The sequence below is a fragment of the Pseudorasbora parva genome, chromosome 12 (assembly GCF_024679245.1).
Source record: "Pseudorasbora parva isolate DD20220531a chromosome 12, ASM2467924v1, whole genome shotgun sequence".
In the NCBI taxonomy this organism is placed as follows: Eukaryota; Metazoa; Chordata; class Actinopteri; order Cypriniformes; family Gobionidae; genus Pseudorasbora; species Pseudorasbora parva.
Genome location: NC_090183.1, coordinates 30,551,253 through 30,564,722, shown reverse-complemented (window position 1 = coordinate 30,564,722; position 13,470 = coordinate 30,551,253). Strand labels below are relative to the sequence as shown.

General features: G+C 38.1%; 1 protein-coding gene across 2 annotated transcripts; it reads right to left on the bottom strand.

The window, feature by feature from the left end:
* Positions 1–6,903: 6,903 nt before the first annotated feature.
* On the bottom strand, positions 6,904–13,461 carry cyldl (cylindromatosis (turban tumor syndrome), like). Of its 2 annotated transcripts, XM_067458421.1 has the most exons (15): positions 13,248–13,461; positions 12,365–13,029; positions 11,820–12,104; positions 11,284–11,365; positions 10,970–11,148; positions 10,691–10,841; positions 10,359–10,494; positions 9,984–10,088; positions 9,767–9,858; positions 9,462–9,528; positions 8,493–8,634; positions 8,174–8,282; positions 7,944–8,062; positions 7,526–7,736; positions 6,904–7,431 (listed from the first exon to the last, which is right to left on the bottom strand). In XM_067458421.1, exons 2-15 carry the CDS (start codon positions 12,794–12,796, stop codon positions 7,247–7,249), a joined length of 2,295 nt encoding a protein of 764 aa, XP_067314522.1. In that variant the 5' UTR covers positions 12,797–13,029; positions 13,248–13,461; the 3' UTR covers positions 6,904–7,246. The 2 variants fall into 2 exon arrangements, with proteins under 2 accessions (XP_067314522.1, XP_067314523.1); XM_067458422.1 differs by having other exon boundaries at positions 12,365–13,461.
* Positions 13,462–13,470: the final 9 nt, after the last annotated feature.

The following is a 13,470-nucleotide window of genomic DNA, read 5'->3' as shown; positions in this document are numbered from 1 at the left end:
AACAAACAAAATGATTTATTTCTCATCCACCCGCGATTGAACATGGCCGCACCTGCACGATCAGTCGATATAAGCGGGTACCGTGCACTCACACACACACACACACACACACACACACACACACACACACACACACACACACACAGACAGGAGTGAGCTCAGATCAAAAATGAATTTCTGCAGACAGGCATAATTTGTGGTAGTCCGTATGGTAGCTACAGCCCCGGGATTAGTCCTATTACATATAAAAAAAGACATTTTACTCACCATTCCTGGTGCATGTGTTGCACCATTCCTGTCGGATCCAATATAGAAGAAACAACATTGTGTCTGCAAATCCAGCACCTGAGACTTGTTTACAAACGATTCAGCTGTGAAATGAAGCGGTCTTCCCCACGTGAGCTGGAACTTTAAATTAAGTATCACACATTCCTAATATTATGATCCGAAGGAAGCTTATGCAGCGACTGTGTTCTTCCACAATATCTTGCTATCTTCGTCCACATTTTTATTGCTGCTGGCTAGTGATCCGAACAGCTCCATGAGCCGGTGGGCGGGGCTACTGAATTACACGTTCTGTAGAGGTGTGTTTCGTTGCGTGATGTAAGAATGAAGCTCACGATCGTTTTCTGGGCCTGGTGTAAAAGCTTTTCTTTGACTAAAAAGGAAGTTTGCAGCTCTGAAAAACTTACAGGATAAGCTTATATTATCATGACCTTTTATGTCAAAAGCTCAAAGGAAAGTTGATTTTTTAATTCATCACCCCTTTAATTTTGGCGCTATTTTTTCTCTATGTGTTAAACCATGCGTGTTACAACTAACCCCGCGTTAGGTTGTGCCCCGCACTCCCCTAGTGTCTGTGACGTCAACCGTAGGTTTCTGAAGAGCTTTTTTGAAGCCTAAAGTCAGGCGTTGCCATCTTGGCAGCGCGTCACCGCTCGGCATTCATGGATAACAGAAAATGTGCAAAGAGGTGGGATGTGGGTGGAGCTGTGGTGAGGTAACACAACACCCCCCCAACCACCCCCAACACTCACACACACACACACACACACACACACACACACACACACACACACACACACACACACACACACACACACACACACACACACACACACACAGACACACACACACACACACACACACACACACACACACACACACACACACACACACACACACTTGTCATGAAGGGCTATATTAGCTGTATAGCCCAAAATGTAAAGAACAGCCAAAATGCATAAAGAGTATACTGTATTTAGTTTGGCATTAAAGTAAAAAAAAGTAAACACCCTCCGTTAGGATAACCTGAGTGTATTCAAGTTCAAGCTCAGGTTTTATGCTGTTTATTTAAAATAAATGAAGCTCTTATGCTTTTGTTGGATTGATGTTTTAAATGGACTACATTTTAATTTTTTTGAGAGTCATAACTCCCTCTGGGTCCCCTAAAGCCCTCAAGCCATAGATCACTTATCTAAACAGAATTAGCCCCAGAAAATCATGTTGTCCATGAGTTGTGTGATAGAATCAGAAACGTCCATATCAGATTTTACTCATAACTAATGCTTTAGCGTCCCAGCATCCGTGCATATAGGAAACTAACTCACAGTGATATGTGAATGTAATATAATCTAATGGCCCAGCGCAACCTTGGTTTCCCTGGTGACTTCATTTTATTAAGCATCAGTATCCATTTATGACTTGATAAGCATGTTGCTGAAAAGCATTCCATCACTTTTTAATTACAATTATTGTTTTTACTCTTCCATCCCATCACATGCTCAATGTGTGTTGTGTGTAAAAGCACTTTTGATTCAATTAGGGCAAAGAATTTCACAACACATGCATTGACAATGAACTGATGACATAAATGAGATTTTTTAAAAATATTCTGCCATTATTCTCAACAGGTAACAGATCGACCGGATTTGTCTGGTGAAAACAGTTGACATTGACTCCATCTACAGTGCTGAGCTTTGTCTGCATAAGGAGGTCATCACAAAGGCAGCACTTTATTGATTTAGAGTCAAGCATTAGAACATTTCCTGTGCCTGTAAAGCAGTGCTTGCTGATGACAGGTCTGCTCTTCCCTGTGTCTTTGACAATGTTTTGTGAATTCAGCATGTGTTGGCTGTGTATTCACACATTCGCTTTGTTCTAAATCAATGAAAGGGCTAACAATGACAGCATATATATATGAAAGAAAAAAAGGAACGCGTTCCTTCAATGGAAACAGTAAGAAAGAGAAAGGACATGAATATAAGAGCATGGTGGGTGCTTTGAGAGGACAGAAGAGGATATAGTTTGAAAGTGAAAATATTTGCTATTAGTTTAAAAGAAATGAATTTCTTTCAGATATAATAGCTGCACACCAATTAAAGTCAAAAACAAGGATTCACACACACAAAAAAAAACAATTGTATCCATAAGACGCTTAGCCAGTAGGCTATTTGAGATTTTTGAATTTATCATATCAGATCATTCTTATTTGTGCAACTCTTTCCCCCCTATTTTTACATTTAGACTACATTTTCTGTCATCTGCTCACTTAAGCAAGTCTTTAAAAAAATATAGGCCTACTGTCTAAAAATATAGGCCTACTGTCTAAAAATATAGGCCTACTGTCTAAAAATATAGGCCTACTGTCTAAAAATATAGGCCTACTTATCTCTGTATGTGAAGCATATGGCCGTAAAAAAATATGGACGAAGCAACTTCATTCTCTTCCCTTGAAGTAATTCAAGCCTCCGAATGTTCGAATATGGCGCTGACATCTTGCGCAGATTTGGCACCAGGTCTGCACAGTAGTGACCTCGGGAGAGAGGTCAGGAAGTACAGCTGCAATATCAAAAAGCCGCCCACACTCTCACAGATGCAGAACAATTCATTGTTGGTCTGAATCTCTTGAAGCATCAAAAATACATTTTGGTCCAAATATAACAAAAACTACGACTTTATTCGGCATTGTCTTCTCTTCCATGTTTGTTTTCAATCCACAAAAAAAGATTCAAATGGTCATGAATCAGGGTATTGAATTATGTTCCCATTCAGTCGGTTCACTCGGTACAACACATGACTATGGGATAATGCGCTCTAGCGCCATCTGCTGAAGAGACCTTTTATTTACGCCTGAAAGGCCAATGACGCTAGCCTAGAAATCTAGACGCACCCTAGCGGCAGCAAATTTAATCTGCCGTTAAGTGTCGTCTAGGAACTCTCAATACTCTTCTGAGCTGTATTCCTCACAATCTGGACGGGCCAATCACATCGTGTATAGAGTCGGTGGGCGGGGCCATAATGACGACTGCCGAGTTGCGTTTGCGTGCTTCTAGTAAACATAGACACTGGCGAACGGCGGTCTTTCGAATCAGCTTTGACTGCTTTCTGGAAGACTTGGAGTTAAGCTTTTCTCTGAGAAAAGAACAAAGAACGGCACTGAAGTAGTTCTTAAAAAGGTAAGATGTGTTCGGAGTTTAGCCGACCGTATACAGTGAATGTTTAATCTATCAGCGAGTTCTGTTTCACCTTCGTTGCTCTGGTTGGTGTAGCGCTATCCTATCGTGTGCAGAGGGAGTTTGAAAGACAACCGTTTATCCCGCCCCTCGGATTGAGCCCTGTCTATGGTGAGTTTCCAGACCAAACATCTTGATGTGGGTCTGGCTTGTCAGGCTACAATGACGCATGACGACGTGAGCATCATATAAATGCCATCGGATGTTTCAATCCCTTTATTCTTCAGCTCTTCACCGTGATCTAGTACACCATCATGCCACATTTTTGCAAGGGAAGCCCACAGTGTGATTCTTGTCGAAATTAAGGTCAAAGAGAAAGCTTTTTAAGCAACAAGTTTAGCAATGTTATCTAAAGGCTAATACGTTTTTCTCAAAACAAAATGTTCAAACTTAAGCCCCATTCACACGATAACCCTCAGTGGTGATTCATGTTGAAGGAAAAGGCTCAAGATAAGTGTTTAGCTTGAGTTTAGTACAACTAAAAATGGCTAATAAACTTTTTCAGAAGAAATATCTGAACATCTGCTCCTGTCCTATGGCATGTGGGTGTTTATGGTATACTCATGAGCACTGTCCAGTGCGTTTGGAATTGTCTGCGCTAGGCGGCTAGGCTAGATCTCGTCAACCCCAGTGCCTGCTGCGCTCTACCGGCAGCTCTATCGTTCCGCTCCGCTTAGCAGTGGCCAAACAAGGCCCACTCCTGTCTTCAGGTGTTGATCCAGAGGCGGTGATCACCGGTTTGGGAGGCCATGAAGAGTGGGGACGATCGAGGCAACACACCTGTTCTGGGAACAGTAGTCATATGCATAACTTAACGATTTGGATCGTGTGTCAAAGTTCCAAACTGCTGAAATCATGTGACATTGGCGATCCGAATCATGAATCAATACACTGATTCATGACCATTTAAATCTTTATTTGAGGTTTGAAAACAAACGCGGAAGAGAAGACAATGCTGAATAAAGTTGTAGTTTTTGTTATTTTTGGACCAAAATGTATTTTTGATGCTTCAAGAGATTCTAATTAACTAACTGATGTCACATATGGACTACTTTGATGATGTTTTTATTCCCTTTCTGGACATGGACAGTGTAGTTTGCCTACAGTTAGATACTCTGTCGGACTAAATATAAAATATTTTAAACTGTGTCTGAAGATGAACAGAGGTCTTACAGGTGTGGAACGACATTAGGGTGAGTCATTAATGACATACATTTCAAACTAACCCTTTCAATTTCTTTGAGGAGTGCTGCGGGCTTGATGTGAAGAAAGTAAATATTATAATTTTGTGTAAATGTTAACAGTTAACAGTGTGCTTCACTTTTTACGTGTACGCAAGGGTTAGCATGCTGTGTGCTTGACGCAAATTGTAGTCATAGAAGAGTACACGCGTTCTGAAATGCGGATTTTTTGCTTGCGCAGCATTTACTTTTTCCGATTGTGCCTATGCGCTTGCATACGTGTAAAAAAATATAAACTAAGTATACTTTTGGCTTTAAGTACCTACATCCAAGTGTATTAGCTGTATGACAGCATAGATTTATTAGCCTAGAAATATATATGCACCCTAGCAGCAGCCAATTTATTTTACAGCCAATCTAGAGTGTAGTCTAGCAACTCTCAATAGTCTTCTGAGCTGGAAAAAACTAATCAGACCAATCACATCGTGTATAGAGTCGGTGGGCGGGCTTAACATAATGACGGCAGAGTTGCGTGCTACTTGTAAACAAAGAAGCTGGGAACAGCGGCCTTTCGAATCGGTTTTGGCAGTGACTCTGGAAGACTTGGAATTAGGCTTTTCTTTGAGAAAAGAACGGCACTGAAATTATTCTTAAGAAGGGAAGAGTTTTGGCAAAAGGATACGGCGAAAGTTTAATCCATCAACTAGCCCCACATCACATTGCTCTGGATGGTTGTAGTAGCGCTATCTAATTGCGTGCAGAGGGAGTTTGAAAAACAACCGTTTATCCCGCGGCCACCCCTCGGATTGAGCCCTGTCAATGGTGAGTTACAGACCAACATCTTGAACAGCTCCTCCCCTTTTTAAAACAGCCAATAGCGTTTAGTTTATATCACTATATCACATATTTTTATATCAGTTTAGGCCACAGCTGTACAAGTAAAGTAAATGTAAAGTTTTCTCCTAATCTGCAACCGGTTCTCCTCCTAATACCCTCCATATTGCTTTAAAATATAGCATTCTGTGCAGAATTCATATGGTTCCGATATGGTTTGTGGTCTGCATCGACTTGCGCATCTGTGCTACAGTATTGCATCTCTAGTCCAGAGCAGACTGTGTGCGCGATGTGGTGGATTCGCGTGACACTAGTGAAACCAGACTTCATTCGCCCTAATGGGAAGCAGCATATTTACACTGTCTGAATCATTCCCTAGTGCACTATGTGCCAGTCACTATGTAGAAAATAGTATATTTGTGAACGAGTGACCAATTATAGTCGCAGCTTCAGTGTCTATTTATAATGTAGGGGGTGGGATGCTTCATTCTAGAGAGCATTTGATTAGAAAAAAAATCTGATTAGAAGCTGAGGTGCAGAGTGGTGTCATCAAAATCACTGATCCGTATTGGTGGAAGTGCGAGAATGTATATTTTGAGTGCTTCTAAATGCAAATGTCTTCATGGTTTTGAAGCACAATGGCTTATAGATAACAGACTAACATAGTCATATTAAAAGCCAATTTTGATTTCATGGGGACTTTTTTTTCCACATCTTGATGTAAAAAAATAAAATAAAAACTACATTTCCTTCAGTTATGGTTATGATGATGTAGTAAAAGACAAACAAGCAGTCCCTGCCTGATAAAGGGAGACATGTAATGAGCTGAGGTCTATGGCTCACACAAGCACACACGAGGGAGAGAGAAAGAAAACGTAGAGGATATAGCTCCTGTCAAGATATATTTATTTATTGGTTGATCTTTTTCATTGGAATGAAATCATATACAGTAGAGAAAGACAAGAGCAAGCATTTCTATTGAATAGATAGATGAAATAGTCCAATGAAATAAATCTAAATATTTTGGCATAATTTAGGAAATTGTAAATACATACAGTGTGTCGCAAAATGTTATTCAGTAAAAAGAAAACTTTATACAGAATGGACCTAAAAAACCAGTAAGAATTTAAAATTAAGATCAGTAAGTCAATGTTTTATAGAAACAACATCTTGTCAGTATTACTAAATTTAAACAAAAATATCTTGACCCCCCATTTATATTAACAAGAATTAGGCAGTTCAGCTCACAGTTCAGAAAAAAAAAAGAAAAGAAAAAATTATATATATATATATATATATATATATATATATATATATATATATATATATATATATATATATATATATATATATATATATATATAAAACCCTTTTCATGATTTTTAAAGAGTGGAAAATTATTTTAATACTATTTCTTATATACATACAAGGCACTTTTTTTCAAGTCTAAATCACTTAAAGGATATCAAGCTGCTGCATCATTCCCATCCAGCGTGTTTAAAGAGTGAGTATCTCTCATCCAGGCAAAAACAAATGGGAAACTAATTTACCAGAAAGTGGAAATATTTGACTGATAAATGCTCAAATACGGAGCAGAAGCATTTAGTTTCATAAATTCCCTTGAATAGAACATATTATAATCCATTACTAAGCAGACCTAGTCATAAGTAATACGATTGCACACTCTATGTACATTAATATGTACGATTGATTTAATCATCGATACAGAGACATGCTCTTGTTCTGATAAAGGTACATGTAACCATCACAAAAGAGTCGCTTCGCCACACCTTCCATCTCTCGAGGCACTTGATTTGCCAGCTGAGCCAGAGACATATGTAGGTACTGGCCAACCTCTGGGCATGCACGCACTTCTGGGATATTATAGCCATTGCTTTCACCTACAAACAGGTAAAAGTACAATATAATGTGCAAACTCAGCAAAAATGTTGAACTCAAAACAAGCACAAATTCCATCCACACACATTCACTTACCAATGCGGTCAGCCATGCTATCAAAGAAGATCCAGTCAGTATCCTGAGGTCCGTATTTTACAAAAGAAACATAGTGGCTGGTCTCTATGCACAGCACAGCAAACAGCTCCAGTTTCTCCCGTGGAGGAGTGCGTGGATCAGAGTGAGAGAAGCCCTGAGGAAGATTGAGGATTCTGGGTGTGTGCCCTCCACGCAGCGGGTGAGAGTGAACCTACATAAACAATAAAGCAAGATAGTTTATGAAAATGTTGCGTTGTATGAAAAATATTTATTGTGAAATTAACAGGGGGCATGTGTTTTAAAACAGTACTATTTAACATTATTATTTTTTTATAATCAACTGATTTTATTATATGATCAAGCCTATGGAGGTGCCCCTGAGGAAGGAATGGATCAATATAAATGTTTAAGACCCTACCTGAGTGGAACATTTCAAACAGAAATATTTGAATCCTGTATCGCTAAACAATGCATCTCTGAAGCAGTCAGCACACTCTTCCTTCGCTAGCTGACCACACAACACACAGGGCTGAGGACCTAATGAACAGATATATAGAAACACACACCTCAGATTACTTAATATAGGAAATGCATCAAGAGGAAAACCCTGAGATACCAATAACTGTATAAACGGTTAGGATAAGTTACCATAAGCGAGAAGACCTGTGATGTCCAGTTCAGTAGAAGGAATGATTTTTGGAAACATTTTGAAACTTTTCCCTGAGCGAGGCATAGTAAGAATCAGACAGGCAGGCACCTGGAGGAATAAGTAACCGTTTGATCACACAACAATTCAATAAGAAAAACATACAAGTTGTGTATCCATTTGGATTCGCACCAGAAATATTTACGCAGAGAGAAACAGCACCATCTGCAGGTCATGCATTAAATGTCCAACCAAAATAGGACAAATAAAAAACAGAAAGCAGAATCTCAAACACAAAACATGCAAAGAGAAGAATGATACCTCGGCTAGTTTCAGACTGTTGCTGAAAAATGAATGTTCAAGCAGCTGTTGAACCGTCGGCAGGACTAAATGGTGGTTGTAATCCATAAAGATTTGGTAGTAGTAACAGCTTTGCTCTTTATGTCCATTTCCTGATGGGGTGCTTAAGGCAGATAAAGTGATACAAATATATGAATACATGAACTCCAAAAAAAATCCAGAAATTAGAAGGCAAGACATATTTTGCAGTATATTATATGTAATCTTTGAAAAGTAGTAGGAAACAAGAAACTGTATATACGTATACAAAAATATTTGTTATTTCCAATAGGTAGTTAAAGGCTACACATTAGCAACAGAGATTCAGTGTGATAACATATTGATATTGTGTCCATTTACACTTGGTCACTTCATGTGATTTACTGATCAGATAGTTTAAACGGTATAGTTAACCAAAAAATGAAAATTATCCCATAATGTACTCGCCCTCAAGCCATCCTAGGTGTATATGACTTTCTCCTTTCAGACGAATACAAACGGAGTTATATAAAACAATGTCCTGGATAATCCAAGCATTACAATGGATATAAACAATGTCATATTTACCTAGGATGGCTTGAGGGTGAGTAAATCATGGGGTAATTTTCATTTTGGGGGAACTATAAAACCCTTTAAAACAGTTCCTTTTTATATTTGCCCACATTAATGCATTTCGAAGGGCATTTACACCAGTGTTTTTTTCTTTTCTTTCCACAATTGATAGCTATCTGAACACAGAAAATGCATAAAGTGACCAGATGTAAATAGGCCCTAAAATATTGTTGTTTATAATAAATATATAATAGTTGGGAATATTTGGCACTACCTCAAAAAGTAAAAAAAAAAAAAAAAATAAAAAACTAATGAAATCATGAAGGGAACAAAATAGCTAAATTCCTTACGATTCCCTGAACATTTTTATAAAATGTATTTTTTTAAAAAGTGTCATACCAGAGTTTAAGTGGTGGATCTAGAGAAAGAATCTCTTGCATGATGAGAGAGAGGAACTCTTCGGGATCTGCACACATCAAGAAAAACACTATGCTTAGTCCAATTCCATAAAACAGCCAAGAGATCTTTTATAGATAATGAGATATAAATAATTTGTGGAAACAGCTGTGTAATATTTTGGATCTGCGTTTTGATGACTTGCAGAGAAATGTAAAGTTGGATATTTTACTTCAATATTCTGTTTGAAATCTGACATAGTTAACAAAGCCGGATATGGCTATGACATCAAGAAGAAGAAAGTGTACCCTTCTCATCTGTGGTGTAAGTGGGGCAGCGTTCCCGATTTTCTAATTGCTTGCGAAGATTCATCACACTGCGCTCTGATACAAAACCATGTCTGTAAATATGAGAGAAAGTGTGATAATTCAAGCCTTCCAATATGTATACATGTGCTGTAACGGTGGATGAAAAATTCAATTTTACAAAATAAAAAAATATATCAATAAAAAGTTGAAAGCTCACTTGCGGAGAGGATTGACAATGCTTTTCAGTAGAATGCTTTGAATGGTTTGATGTTGTGTGAACTTAAAAAGCAGAGAATCCAGAACTGATGAACAGGAAAACACACTGGATAAAAAAAAGAAAAAAGAAATGAGATCATGCCATAATATTCAACTGTTGAGAAATGAAAACTATTATACATTTTAAATGCGTGTTCATTTGTTGTTTCACTTTTGTAATTGCTATTTGGGCGGTTCACACACACACACGCACACTTTATACAATATTTGTTTATGGTTGTATATGGTTTTCCTTAAAACAAATGAAATTTGCATTTAATCAGCAAAGTTTATTACTCTTTTCATCTTTAATCAAAGGTCTATGGTAAGTTCTAACCTGAACAGGGCAGAGTCCATATAACAGGAGTTGCAGTGACCCTGAATGCCCTTCATCTGACCAATTAATCGCCTTGACACATCTTCTGTTCTAATAGGTGGTACAGTCTCCTCTTCCACTGGTATGAATGCCTTATCTGTTACAGAGAAAAAGAATGAGGCACAAAAGTAAAGTTGCACTACAGTATGTGGTGACGTATATTGTGGCCGTAATCTACCAGTGCAGTCCTTGAAAGTTTCACTTTCTACTGCTGAACACCTGACACACCTGCTTCAGGTATGTTGCAATTTCAAAAAAGAAATCTATAGGTTAGGACCTGTACCAGACCTTACCAGATTGTCCATTAAACAGCTTCTCCTTTGAGGCAGAGAAACGATCATCAGGCTGACAAGATGATAGTTTCACAAATATTCCACTTTGAGGAGGACATTTAAAGTACTGTTTTCCTTTATATGTTCCATCACTCACTCCACTGCCTTCCTCCTAAATACAAATATTAGTTTTCTTTTTAAAGAATTTAACAATTGGCTGGATGGTTTTAATTTATTTTTAGAACTACAGGTAACCATGAAAGATGACAACCAACAGAGTATATAAAGAGTATAGCCTACCACTTCCAGCAAAGCACTCTTCTCAGGATAATCGGGTAAATACCCAATCCAGCGTACAATTCCATAAGCTAGTTTTTCCCCCACAATAAACTGCACGAGGGAGCCAATAGAAATCTCTTCAGAATCAGTAACACCCCCCATCTCTGGGCTCTGAGAGGTGTCCATTTTTTCAGTTTCATCTGGTTGTGAAAAAAATAAAAACTCCATTATATTGAAAGGAACTAAATTATTGTTCATGTAAATGCTCATCCCCAAATACATATACCCTGGTTGTACTAAGTGTTCTTCTGTGCAAGTACACATGCATATGTTACCTTTATTTAACAGTTCCTCTTTGATTACACAATCCAATGGGACTGTCATCTCTCCCCCTTGCTTCCCCTCTTCATCTTTATCCTGAGAAGAGGACTGTTTTAGGAAAATCATCCTGACCTTTTACTATAAAACTTTACTTAATCTCATCTTTGTGTAAAGGTGAACATGTAATGTGTACATACTGATTTATTTTTTCTTATACTGTGCATACATCTTCATTTAATAATCAGTGTGAATTGATGAAAATCTGTAATATCCTTTTAATTAAAATTATTAACGTTAGTAAAGTAATGCTAGTTCTAATGTTATGCTATTGTCAAATTTTCCCATGGGAATAATAAAGTAATATATTTAGTAGTCTGAGTTTTACTTTTATCTTCAGCTCTTAGAAAAGTGTTGAAAGAGTAGCGTTACAGGAATATTTTTTTTAAATTTCTCCTCCTGTGTATGACTGAACAAACAAAGCCAAACAGACTTAGAACCAGAGTAAGTAAACAATTAATTTGGTTCGCTCTAATGAGAAGTCACTACTCACAGTAGATATGAGAACCATTTTACCATCTGGTTCGTCCTTTATAGCCATAACCATGCCATGGTGAACATTTTTGTCACCAAAAAAGGTTACTCTGTCTCCAACAATGAGAGGCTCTGTAGATGTCATGGACAGGGAAGACTGAATCGGAAGTGACGGCGCCGAAGGTTTCTCATCCATTGGCTTGATTCTTGAAAAAGGGGCAAAAATGCCTGAGTTTCTGGGACACGTGAAGTAAGTTTTCAAATGGTAGGAACCATCATTTTGTCCCTTTCCAGCATCTTTACCCTAAGAAGATAAGATAATACAGGACTTCCATAAAAGTAGATATGTACTGCTCAACCTCTATTATTTATTCGACAATACAAAACACATTCTCTCTCTCTTTCTCTCTCTCTCTCTCACACACACACACACACACACACACACACACACACACACACACACACACACACACACACACACACACACACACACACACACACACACACACACACACACACACACACACACACACACACACACACACACACACACACGTTACTCACTTGCAGTTCCACCCCAAAGAAAACTCCAGTTATAGGATCAGCACCAGAAGTGATACTGCCAATATATCGAATCACACCTTTGAGCCATTGCTCTTTATATTCCACGTACACACGACAGCCTGTGGACAGACTTGAAGCTTCCTTTAAAGATTTACCATCGTTCAGTGCCAACAGTCGCTCTTCATTTGATTCAAGAGCCAGCAGTAATTCTGCTGATCTGCGTGGCAATGGCACCAGAAGAACTTTATCAAGAGTTACATCCCATGTTGTACCCATACAAACAACAGGTAAACTATTTGTGTTGTTCCACTTTTGCCTTGCCTCAAATAGTTGTTTATCTATGAAGCATATTTCACCAGCCTTTATATCCGTATGTGGTGAAGGTGGCTGTGCAGTTATGATGAAGTATAGCTTTTTGTTGGCTAAATCCATTTCTTGAAAATGTCACTTGAAGAACTGAGGTATGTCAGGCTTTCAAGTTGATACCAGTGTTTCCAATATGGGAAAAGGCCTGGATAGCACTGGAGTCTTCAGTTACTTGTTCACTTCCTCTGAGCAATGCATATTCTTCCTCTATATGAACGATGCGTCATTCAAACATTTCCAAGTTAACAAAAGTAAATAATTTAAAACAACCGTGCTGGTAGATGCTGTGTAGACACTCTCTGCAAAACAGTCAATAGTTAGTGATAGCAAGTTGTTTGTTAATTGATATATGGACCTGGTAGACTGTCTATATGGCTAAAATGAATTAGTTTAAATGAAACTTTAGGGACGTTTTTAGGTTAAACTACTCTGACGCTACATCGTTAAATGATTAATTAAGTTACCAATTAAACTGTACAAACATTCGAAATTATTATGCGCTTGCCGCATTACTTACCGATGTCAGTTAGTACTTTCGATTTCTGTATCCAAAACGAAACTCATTAAAACTGTCTACCTTCTTACAAATAAGATATAAACTAGTTGCTAGAATAATGATTCGATTGTCAGAGGTTTAAGTCTATATGAAACTAATCCCCAGACATGTTGTCGGGCTGTAAAGTTTCTTACAACAAGCGCAGTTCATTTGAGCTCTAGAAAACAAAACTGTAGACTCACTC

Coding starts and splice junctions, on each gene's coding strand:
- cyldl (XM_067458422.1), bottom strand. CDS start 12,796: ATGGATTTAGCCAACAAAAAGCTATACTTCATCATAACTGCACAGCCA. Junction 11,149..11,283: donor AGAGGAACTGTTAAATAAAG/GTAACATATGCA, acceptor TTTCACAACCAG/ATGAAACTGAAAAAATGGAC. Junction 8,283..8,492: donor ACAGTCTGAAACTAGCCGAG/GTATCATTCTTC, acceptor TTATTCCTCCAG/GTGCCTGCCTGTCTGATTCT.